At 39.6% G+C, this 12,127-nt stretch overlaps 1 protein-coding gene across 2 annotated transcripts in view; it reads right to left on the reverse strand.

Moving 5' to 3' along the window:
* Positions 1-10,940: 10,940 nt before the first annotated feature.
* Positions 10,941-12,127, reverse strand: part of PPP1R1C (protein phosphatase 1 regulatory inhibitor subunit 1C) — a 96,225-nt gene continuing 95,038 nt past the window's right edge. For both annotated transcript variants that reach the window (XM_036422110.2, XM_036422109.2), the window contains exon 5: positions 10,941-11,634. In XM_036422110.2, the coding sequence (XP_036278003.1) occupies positions 11,620-11,634 (15 nt within the window). In that variant the 3' untranslated portion in view covers positions 10,941-11,619. The remainder of the gene's footprint in view (positions 11,635-12,127) is intronic.

Below are 12,127 nucleotides of genomic sequence, written 5' to 3' on the forward strand. Positions count from 1 at the left end.
ATAGGAAAAACTGAAATGGTACAAGCTATAAAAATAAGAATCCACCAGGAACTTCATCCTCTTCCTTTAATATTAATGCAGGCTCCTCATTTTGGGACTGTAGCACGGCCTTCACTTCAGCAGCAATATCCCGAAGGTCCACATGCGGGGGAGGCTGGACCATGCGAAGAGAAGGCCGGCCCTTCCATAGTGAAGACCGTAGTATCACTGATTTCAGCACTCATGTCCTTGCTGGAGGAATGGGAAGGCGAAGTTACACATATAGATATGGGTAGACTGAGACATGCTCTGATGTGTATATATACAAGTGGCTCTAGGCCGACGCATATTGCCGTCTATGTTAATATATGTCATGTAGACATTGGATGGTAGGGCACAATTTTCATGGCAATGTTAAAGAGAAAGGTGTCAGCATAAAAATAAAATAAACTTCCTAGAAGGTTTTGTTTATTAGACATGCAGGTGCCCTGTGAAGCAACAATAGCCGTTTCTAAAAAAAAAAAAAAAAAAAAAAAAGAAGAAGAAGAAAGAAAGAAAGCTACAGGCACATGCCCCAGCAAACTCCACCAGTTTCACAGAATGGATTACATTTCTTTTCTCTCTTTAAAGAAGTTTTCTTTTCTACTTCAGCATCAGTGCAATATATATATATATATATATATATATATATATATATATATATATATTCTATACATACATATGTAGATATACATGTATGCACATATATAAATACTAGGGGCCCAGTGCACGAATTCATGCACCTTGAAAGAAATTGTGGGCTGCGAGGCTGTGGGGGTGTAGGGGTGGGTCTCAGCCCATCCTCTGGGCCCCATCCAGTTCCTCTCGCCATGGCCCCCCACTCCCCTCTCTGTCGGCAGCCCCTCGCCAGCTGCTGCTGCTTCCATGTGCTGACAGCACTTTCCCTGCTTGCACCCGCTGACGGCCAGCACCAGCAGCAAGTGTGAGCGGGTGCGAGAGGTGGCTGTTACCTGAATGCCCCTCAGGAGCAGGGGGAGGAGGAGAAGCCCTCAGGAGTGATTGGGGCTGGCAGCTGCTGCTCATACCTCCTGACAGCGCCAAGCAATTGGGGCCAGCACCAGGCACCAGCAGTAGTGAGAGCAGTGGCTCTGGCATCAGCAGCAGGTGCAAGCACTGAACAGGACCTCAGGACCGCAGTGTGTGGAAGCAAAGAATGTTCAGTAACCACCAGAGGCTCGCCCCAATTACAGCGACCGGTGCCCCACCTTGGTCTGGTTCCCCCGCTTACCTGCTCCACCATTCCATCCTGGCCGATGCCTGCCATGTTCCACACTTGGCCGCCTGCTGCAGACACACACCATGTTCTGTAAGCGCCCCCTGGTGGTCAGTGCACATCATAGTGACCAGTTGTTCGGTCCTTCGGCCATTCGGTCTATTTACTCATTAGGGATTTTAAATATATAAATTCTATACACACACATATATATTTCCAATCTGAAAAACAGTTCAACTCCACATTACACAATGAAAGATTATTTTTTAAAAATTAATATATTAATAGAAATAAACATAAACTTTATTTGTGATTTAAATATAAATTTATTAATTTTGGCAATTATATTTTCCCACCAAAGTGTATTAAAATTATTTTACATCATTACAGCTTTTCATAGTTTAGGATGAAAATGTCTGGTTTTTAATGTTATTCTGCCCCTATTGTAAAATTATTTTTTAAATTTTTATTTAGATAGCAACCAGTTCCACCGAACTACTTACTATGAAAATCCCTTTTCCTGGCGTTGCAGGTGTATAGCTTAAGCTTGGTACCATGGAGAAGTGCAGGACTGAGGAGTATAATTCCTATTTTAGTCATCACTGATTTATGTCAAGCTTGAATTTTTTAGCTTGCTGGGTGTTTTCAAAAGCAAATAAAGACCCATAGGATGTTTAAAACGCTGGACAAGTATAACAAATAAGTAAACACTTCAAAATGGGAATCTATGTCTTATTAGGGCAAAAGAAGAAAGATGAAAGCAACATCTAAGAATACAGCTAGGGAGACACACCCACATAATTCATGCTGCAGGGGCGATGTGATGCGAAACCTGCCTTGTCTTGACAAATGCTAGTCTCTCTTATAAAATAAAGAAGAGAGGATATACTCCCGTCATTATTAAAGAGATATAGAACCAGCCATCTTCAAGCTCTTTGGCTTTCTCTTAAGCGCTTACTGTTTCATTGCTTTGATTTATAGAAAGCCATGCTATACCTTTGCTGCTGCAGGGAGAGAACGTTTTCCTCCACTCTCTGAGGGTGCCTGGCTGGGTCTGAAAATTAAACTGACCAAGACAGATTAATAGGGAAATACAAATGTATTTAATATAAGTTTCTATGACGTGGGAGGCTTCAAAAGGAAATGAAGGTCAGAAGAGATCTTTAGACTAAAGTATTTTTATGCTAGGGATGATTAAAAAAAATTGCCAGTCATGCCCAGTAGTTATAGTTTATTTATTTATTTATTATTTATTTATTTATTTATTTATTAAAATATATATTTTATTGATTTTTTACAGAGAGGAAGAGAGAGGGATAGAGAGTTAGAAACATCGATGAGAGAGAATCATCGATCAGCTGCCTCCTGCACACAACACACTGGGGATGTGCCCGCAACCAAGATACATGCCCTTGACCGGAATCAAACCGACGCTCTATCCATTGAGCCAAACCAGTCTTGGCAAGTAGGTATAGTTTAGTAGCTGAGCATCGACCTATGAACCAGGAGGTCATGGTTCAAATCTTGGTCAAGGCACATGCCTGGATTGCAGGCTGGATCTCCAGTAGGGGGCATTGATGTTTATCTCTCTCTCTCCCCCTCTCACTTCCTCTCTCTGAAATCAGTTTAAAAAAAAAAAAACTTGAAAAATATAAAGAATGGACAGTGTGGAGCAATATGATAGTTAAGGGTAAGCATGGTCAACTGGGGGAACTTAACGAGGCTGTGGTCTGATTCTCCTCCGAACCTCCTGTCCTCAGAGACCAGGGTGCTGCTCTCCCTCGGGTGCAGGGAGGACTCTGCTCTCATGGGGCTTTATGGCCTGTTTCAGGGGGACACAGGGGAGGTCAGCGTGATCTTCCTGCTTCTACCATGTTCTCAGATTCCTCCAGTTTGAAATAATGTTCCAAGGTGCCATCTTCAGAAGGAGTATGTCTTGCTCCCTCCCCATCACCACTTTTGAGAAAAAGGTGCTTTGAAATTCCAATGAAAATCATTCCTCAGTTAGCCCGAGAAGAGCAGCAGTTGGAACATTCTCTCTGGTTCCTGGTTCAGTAGCGTGTTGTGTTTGTAATGCCATAACATATACAGGATATATGCATTATGTACTTAGGTCTGGGGTGATTATGCTTGCTTCTATTATTTTTAAGTCTTTAGCAATACAAAGTCTGAGTGAAAAGAATCACTTCTCAAATACAGGAGCCAGGGTCAAGGGGAAAGGGAAAGAAAAAATAGCAAATATGAAATTATTTTCATTTTTAATTTGACAACTTTTTAGAAATTAAGAAAATAAAACTACTAAAAAGATGGATGCCTTGTTCTTTAAGAAAAGATTGTACTTCAGATTGTCATAAACTAAGCAATTTTATTTTGTATAATATCAAAGGTGATTTTTTTGGAAGTATAGATTTAAACATTGAAACTTTTTTTCTTTTAATCCTTACTCGAGGATACTTTTAGAGAGAGTGAGAGAGACACTCAATTGGTTGACTCCTGCACATGCCCAGACCAGGCCCATGGATCAAACCTGCAACCCAGGTATGTGCCCTTAACTGGGAATCCAGTCCCTTCAGTGCGCAGGCCTGTGCTCTATCCACTGAACCACACCAGCCAGAGGCTATAGAAACTATTTTTAAAGGAGCCAAATTCTTTAAAAAGAGTTTCAATTTGCTTCCTTTATTGGTCATAGGTCATTTAATTTGAAGGCCATGCCAAACAATTACAATAGTACTCCGGTCTTTCTTCCCACTCTAGCCTTATTTTTGCAAAGTAATTCCTTAGGCCTTATTTCTGGAACAGAACGTTTAGTTCCAGGTCCACATGCAAGCCACTATAAGAAAACACAATCACTCTAACCGGTTTGGCTTAGTGGCTAAAGAGTTGGCCTATGGACTGATCGGTCCCAGGTTTGATTATGGTCAGAGGCATGTACCTTGGTTGTGAACACATCCCCAGTGTGTGCAGGAGACATGATTGATGTTTTTCTCTCATCAATGTTTCTAACTCTCTCTCCCTCTCCGTTCCTCTCTGTAAAAAATCAATAAAATATATTTTTAAAAAGAAGAAAAAAAAACACACACACACACAAAAGCCTATGGTTCTTAGGGAGGGTGGTTTTTTTGCATCCTAAAACCTCTCATAACTTCTCCAACAGATCATAAGCTAGGAAAAGGGCTTGCTAGATTATTGGTTTATGTAGCACCACTGATGACCTGTGGACTCTAGTTTTCTGATGTATAAAATAAGTACTTCCTGTCAAACATATTTATTGTAATTATTAAAGGCTTGGGTTCCAAAATTAGAAAACTAAAAATAAATTAGCAAAATGTACCCAAATTCAAATCTTCCTTTTAGCCATATAGAAAAAATAAATCCAAAATGAGGAACTTAGCAAATAGTGTAGAGAGAATGATGAAAAACAAAATAAAGGAACCATTTCTAAAAAAATATGTCAATATTTATGTGTAAAATATCTCCAGTGCTTCAGAAAGCGATCCAGGAGAGAAAAAATAACAGTTCAGACGGAGCTGGAGGTGATGGTGGTGTGATGTGTGTTTTGTGTTGGTACTTTTCCAAGCTCAAGTAGGAGCACAGTGCTGACAAGCCAGCTTCTGGTTGTTGTCAACCCATTTTGCACCTGGAAGAGAAAGAGAAAATAACTGTCCAGAGCCCAGTGAAGTGTTCCAGAGAGTGTAACATCATGTCACATAAATCTCTGTGAAGGGGAAAATCTGGTATGCGGCCTTTAATAGCAACAAATGCGTGTGTGCTAGGATCAAGTGAATTACCCAATTAGTGATTTGTGGGAGGAAATTTTTCCTGGAAGGACTTTTCAATATTTAAAAAACCCCCCACAAAATCTGATCATTTTAAAGATCATTTTCTAAAGAGGAGCTTTAAAAGACAGAGAAGATAATTGGTTACAGTGCTATTGTTGTTACTACATGCACACATGCATATGTGTGTATTTCTTTTTTTTTTTTAAATATATTTTATTGATTTTTTTAACAGAGAGAAAGAGAGAGACAGAGAGTTAGAAACATCGATGAGAGAGAATCATTGATCAGCTGCCTCCTGCAAATCTCCCACCAGGGATGTGCCTGCGACCAAGGTACATGCCCTTGATCGGAATCGAACCTGGGACCTTTCAGTCCGCAGGCTGACCTGAGCTAAACCGGTTTCAGCACGTGTGTGTATTTCTAACTCAAACAACTATGTTCTGTTGTCTGTCACACAAGCACACAACGTTCCCTCCTTCCCTTATTACTGCAGTTTTCTGTCTACTCCCATCTTTTCTTTTCTCCTTTGCTTCTTGCCTGCAATTCCTGAAAAACAATCGGAGGAGAGAAACAGATTTTAAAGTTTAAAGGAGCTTCACAGTGTTATCTGGTCAAACCCTACCCCCATATTTTTCTCTACATTTTACAGATCAGAAAACTGAGTCCCAGACTGATTAAAGGGCTTGCCCAGTGTCACACAACTACAAGACAGGAGATGCCAAGCTCTGCCACATCACCTTGCTTTATTTTCTTCCAGGAACATTTCACTATCTGAAATGATCTCATTTATTTATTAGTTTATGTACATACTAGAGGCCTGTGCATAAAAATTGATGCACTGGAGGGGGGTCTCTCAGCCCAGCCTGCCTCCTCTCACAGTCTTGGGCAGGAGGCGACCTGGACATCAGGGGAAGGCAATGCCCCATCACACTTCTGCTGCTGCCACTGCTGGCAGTGCAAGCTTCAGTCAGCCCTGGTTACCTGAGCCTCGGGCAGCCCTGCAGGGCTGGGCAGCCCACCATCTGAAGCTTGCCTATGTCTCAGGCTGGCCCTAGGCAGCTGGGAAGCCAACATCCAAGGCTTACCTGTGCCTTGGGCCAGCCCTAGGTGGCTAGGGGCCTGAGGGCAGAACCAGCTGCACCACATGCCCCCCTCTCCCACCTGATGGGGCTGAGAGGACCAGGGAACTCTGGTGGGGCTGAGGGGACTGGGCACTGCCATCTTGTGGCTATGGGTGCTGCCATCTTTGTCATGGCATAATGGTCAGTTTACATATTCCCTCCTTATTAAATAGGATTGACAGTCTTCAAACACTAGAATATACATCCATGGGTTTAAGGGCCTTAGCTATGTTGTTAAAACCTGAATCCTCACCACTTAAGCAATGTCTAGCATGCTTTAGGGTTGCATGCATATTATTGAAGAATGAACTATAATAGTGGTTTCTTGTTTCTAAAGTAGACTTTTAAAAACTGTACCAAATTATGCCATGAAAAAAATAGTATAGAATAATTAAGGATAACTGAATTGTTCTATATAGATTCAGGTCTATCATAAGTATTACCAAAATGTATGCATTTTAAGGAGCAAAATTATTTAGTGAGCCCTAGTAAGTTTGGCTCAGTGGATAGAGCATCAGCCCACAGACTGAAGGATCCCAGGTTCGATTCCAGTCAAGGGCACATTCCTTGGTTGCAGGCTCCTTGGCCTGCATTGGGGTGTGTGCAGGTGGCAGCCAATCAATGTGTCTCTCTCACATTGATATTTCTCCCTGTCTCTCCCTCACCCTTCTACTCTCTCTAAAAATCAATGGAAAAAATATAACCTTGGGAGAGGATTAACAACAACAACAAATAAATCTAGTGAGTATTAATGTTTTTACTCCTTGAGATGTGTACCGTATTTTCCAGCGTATAAGACAACCCCCTAATTTTACAGTTAAAACATAGGTTTAGGCCTATATTCACTGTATAAGACTACCCCCCACTTCCGAGGCGACACCAATTCTTTTTTTAATAGACCGCCTCTCTAACTCAGCCAATCCAAGCAGGCTTTTTATGCATGCAAATTATACATGTTCTGTACCCGAAGCTACGCACTGTTCTAGTAAAAAGCCTGCTCAGATTGGCCAGAGTCAGAGAGGCAGTCTATTAAAAAAAGAACTGGTGTTGCCTTGGAAGTGGGGGGTAGTCTTATACAGTGAATATAGGCCTAAACCTATGTTTTAACTGTAAAATTAGGGGGTCGTCTTATACGCCAGAAAATACGGTAAATAGCCTGTGCTTCCTTTAGATGCCCCAGGGGGAAAGTTCCTGAATTCTGTTCCCCTGGAAAGCAGATGACTGCTGATTGTTCAACTGATAACCAGGGTCACTTTATACCTTCCAAGGGGCCCTTTGTTTAGTTGGAAGGTGGCAAGGAATCTGGTTAAAAATACTGACTTTCTCCAAAGCCTTTGCATTGGGGGTGGTCTTGTGACCCAGTTCTGGTAAATGAGACGTTAGTATGGGTTCAGACATTAGTTTGCTTCTCTGCTCTGCATCCTTTCCCTTTCGCTTCCCACTAGTCCTTTTGCTTGGAACAGACCTGGAGCAGCAGCTCTCTTGAAACCATAACGTAATAAGTTTGAGGATGTTATGAAAAATGAAAAGTATCTGGATGCCCATTGGCATCCTGAGACATACTTTCTGTCTCAGACATTACATTGTGTGACACACACAAACCTCTTAATAGCAACAAAGTTTGTGTGCTAGGATCCAGTAAGTTACCCAATTAGTGATTGGTGGGAGGAAATTTTTTGCTGGGTTCTCTATTATTTGCTGCCAAATGCTTGTTCTGAATAATAATGAAACATCATTTGCTGAGCATACTCTAATATTCTGTCACTTTCAGGATTTTTACATGCTAGTGTAATATACTCCTGAGGTTCATGGTGCTTATTGCCTCACATTTGCTTCATTTGTTACTAAAGTCAAAGAAAAGGGGAGAATGATATCACATTTGTAGAATGAAAAACAACAATGAAGATGAATCCGATATCATTTCTCTAGTTTCTTCATCAGGTTTCCAGAATTGCGTTCTCTCCTTCACCTCCTTTACTCTCTAATCCACCGTCATGTACATCTTCACTCTGTAGACCAGTGTTTCCCAAAGTGTGGTATGCGTACCCCTAGGGGTACGGGAAGAGTTTGATGGGGGTACGCGTTGCACTGGAGTTTGGTGGGGATATGCACTGCACCATGCTTAGCTGCGCCTAATTCTACGTTCTCATGAGTACGAGGGGTACTCAGCATTACGAAAATTATAGAAGGGGTACACATATGTCAAAAGTTTGGGAAACACTGCATAGACCATGTCCCTGCTATCTGCATAAGCTAAGTATGAAATGCAATGAGGACAGTGGCTGTACATACGTCTGTCCACAGAGTGAAGGGGCCCCATAATTTAACTGCAAGGAAAGTGCTATATTTGAGTGGTAGCCTCTTTACAAAATGCAATCCGACACTTGTGCATTCATGTAGATTATTCTTCTTAATTCGAGAGCAATGCAAAGTAGAAACTCTCCCCACTCCCCCCCCCTTTTTTTTTTGGTGAATTCTATGGGATATTTGCAAATATCCCATAAAGATGTTCACACCTTAAGTAGTACTTATTGTACAATGTCATTTAAAACCACAAGGCCAGCCATCATTTTCTGAAATGCTTCTTCCTCTGATATTTAGTTCTTCAGAATGTTATAGTATTATGAAATACAGTAACTTACTTTATTTAACAGAGTTCACATTTCAGCAACATAAAAATGTTCAATAATCAATATACCTGCCGGAGCTTTGAAGACTGGTTTGCAAAATCAAGGACTTAGAAAAGTAAAGGTATTTCTTCCTCCATCCTCCTTCTTCAGAAAAAGCAAGTGTTCAAAATTATACGTAAGCATGAACATTTCAAAGTAGCTAGATATGCTTTTTCTATTCAATTTTCTCTTGCACTGCTAATAATTGCTGCCTATTGTTATTATTATTATGATTCTCTCCCATCATGGATGTTTCTATCTCTCTTTCCTTCTCCCTTCCTCTCTATTTATTAAAAGACTAAGTGAGGAGATTCATCACTTGTCTGTAATGTTGAAGAGGATCATATATAAGCCTTGGGTCGATAGCCGCAGGCCCTTTCTCACTCTAATAATAATAGTAATAATAGCCACCAATTATTAAATGCTCACTAAGGTGTGCTGAGCATTTTATAGGTCTTATTTAATTTCCCCCAAATCCCAATAGGGGTAGAAACAATTGCATCCATTTTACAAATAGAGAAACTGAGTAAAAAAATTTAGCAGAGGTTTAACTTGAACCCAAGTCAGAGTGACTCAGAGTCCCCTCCACTAGCCATTATGTTCTAGTTTAAATGTGGTCTGGGAAAGATAAAGCTATTGTTTTATTCTGTTTTGGTTAGAAAGTTTCTTTGCCCATTCAGTCAAACTGAAGCCAAGTTATCTTCTTGAAAAAGAATTGTTGTAAACTGTAAGTACTGTGTGAAAAGGAAACTGGAAAGCCATTATCTCAGCTGGTTTCCTTCAAATTCCTGAGAAAACCAACACATTTCCCAAGGACAACGTATGCTTTTCGATGTGATCTCTGTTTTGAGAGTGGAGAACGCACTAGAAGAAAGCAACATTTTCTAAGGAAAATTTATGCTTTTAATTTTTGATCTCTTTGTGTTTTTGAGAATGGAAGCCAGAAGAGAAGAATTCAGAAGCCATGCTGTTTATTTCCCAAATGATGTTACAAAATCAGCAAATGCTTTGCTTTCTTCTGTTTGTCTGAACCCTCTTAAAAAAAACATTTATGAAAGTTATCTGTTCAAGGAAAGGGAAGGGCAGTTTTATTTTTTAGCACCTCAGGGTGCTCAAATAATCTCAAGAGGTCTGGGGATGGTTTTCAAATACAAATAATTCAAAATCACTTAAAGCAATATGTGACTTAATCAGGTTTTAAGTAAAGTGATATTTAGGAAATCAAACAGTCACAGCAGGTGATCTAGAAACTCCAGGAAGTTTTGGGTGAAATTGACCTAAAAAAGACAAATAAAACAAAAAAGTACGGGGAAGGGAAGAAGGGAGGAAAGAAGAGAAGAAGGAAGGAAGGAAGGAAGGAAGGAAGGAAGGAAGGAAGGAAGGAAGGAAGGAAGGAAGGAAAGAAAGGAGAGTACTCATTCAAATTTAAGATACTATTTAACAGTGTGTTTTGCACTTATTTTCTTGTAGAACATATTCTAAGGAAAATGATTATTTCTACTATATCATCTTATAAATTCACACATTTTCTCTCAATCTCTATAAGTATCACATTCAAAATTTTAAAAATATAGTTTTACATCTTTGAATCTTGGTATTAATATCCCACAATGAAGGTCACATTTGATTTTTTTCTTTCTGTCCTAATTTCTCTTTTTACTGATTTTTGAGAAATCGTTTCATATTTTTATCCATGAAACATTTGAACCTTACTAATATCAATGTGGGAAGGAAGCTTGCCATTCCTCCATGGTCACTAAATTTTTACATTGAAATGCCATAAATAATTAACATTGTTCAGGAGGCCATAACTTTGAATTATCAAAAGCCATATTTAATAAATAATACTGTCTTAGAAAACCTGGATTTATTCTACTGCTTTATTTTCTCTGCCAGTTTTATAGGAAAGAAATTATTTTTCCTTTATTTTCATAACCCTCAGCAATGTGCCTTACTAGGGATGAACTGGTTTTAAAAAAAAATAGTTGTTGAATTAATCAATGACTTCAGGCATGAACTAATGGAATTTCTTATTTATAATAATAGAATGTTTATAGAATGCTAATGATTAATTAAGATGCAGTAGGAAATATTTTCAAATGATAATAAAAAAACATTGCAGGGCAGGTTTTGCACATTTTATTTTAGATTTAGCATTTTTCTTTTTTAATAACTAAAGATGAATATACTATGGTATTTTGAATCAAGAAACCTTCATCATTTGAGATAAATATTATGTACAGATCAACTTAAAAGTTAACATACTTATTAAATATTGATATTCATGAAATATTCCTCTACAAATTAAACCCAGACACACATTGATGTCTAGATGTATTTAATATTTACTTTTTACTCTTAAATTGCTGCTATTTACATTTGACCTTAGAAGGCAAACTATGTCAGTAGGACATCAGCAATGAAAGCTCAGCAGTATTAAAGTTAGAACACTCCCATGTTTGCCAATGTCAATGTCATGAAAAAGAAAAAAAGAAAAAAAACCCTGTGAAATAAGTGCTTGTTCTTTACTGGTAAGTGATATGGAACGATCTGTACTTAGTTCTCAAGTCCCATCGGGGAGGGCTTCCGAGGAGGCGCACTGCTCCGGGCTGAGTGTGGAGAGCACAGGTGGGGAATCTGCAAGTCAAGCAGCAGCGTCCACGGGTTATTCAGAAAAGTTGGTCGTTCATACTCCCAAGATGCCCCCTTGCTGCAGGCCCGTAATTAATGGTCCCATTGCTTTTCTCTTTCGTTGACCCCTTCTTCTTCTTCAGGGAATGCTGATCCACTTTGGCCTTTCAGGTGTTTAACCCCTGAAATGATATCAATTAATTTAGATGAAATGTATCCCAACAGATACACTGCTTTGCTCCTAGAGATAAAGGAAATGGGTGGGAAGTGTTTGCTGGGGCATCTGTATTTTCGCAACAATCTAATCCTATGCAAACCTTTCAATTCGCCAAGGAATGAAAACATACGCAGCCAAATTTCCATGGGGGGCGGCCAATCTTTTATAATTTATCTTCTTCATTAAGAGTTGCATCACAGCCTGAAAAATCTGCTCACAGGCTCTTATTGTAATCCTGATATATCATTTTAGTTAAAATATTTCCTTTGGCATCTCTGGACTCTGTTACAATGAGAACCACTGAAACCCCGAGGAACAAAGGGGGTGCTGTTTGCCATTTCATTGTAAGGCATAAACAACAAGAGAACCCTAATATTGTCATTGGGAATAGGAACGTACTTATAATTATGAAACCTCTGTACTCAAAATTCTTCAGTCACTTCCCCTACCTCCTACAG

The sequence above is a fragment of the Pipistrellus kuhlii genome, unplaced genomic scaffold, assembly GCF_014108245.1.
Source record: "Pipistrellus kuhlii isolate mPipKuh1 unplaced genomic scaffold, mPipKuh1.p scaffold_m20_p_7, whole genome shotgun sequence".
Classification (NCBI taxonomy): domain Eukaryota; kingdom Metazoa; phylum Chordata; class Mammalia; order Chiroptera; family Vespertilionidae; genus Pipistrellus; species Pipistrellus kuhlii.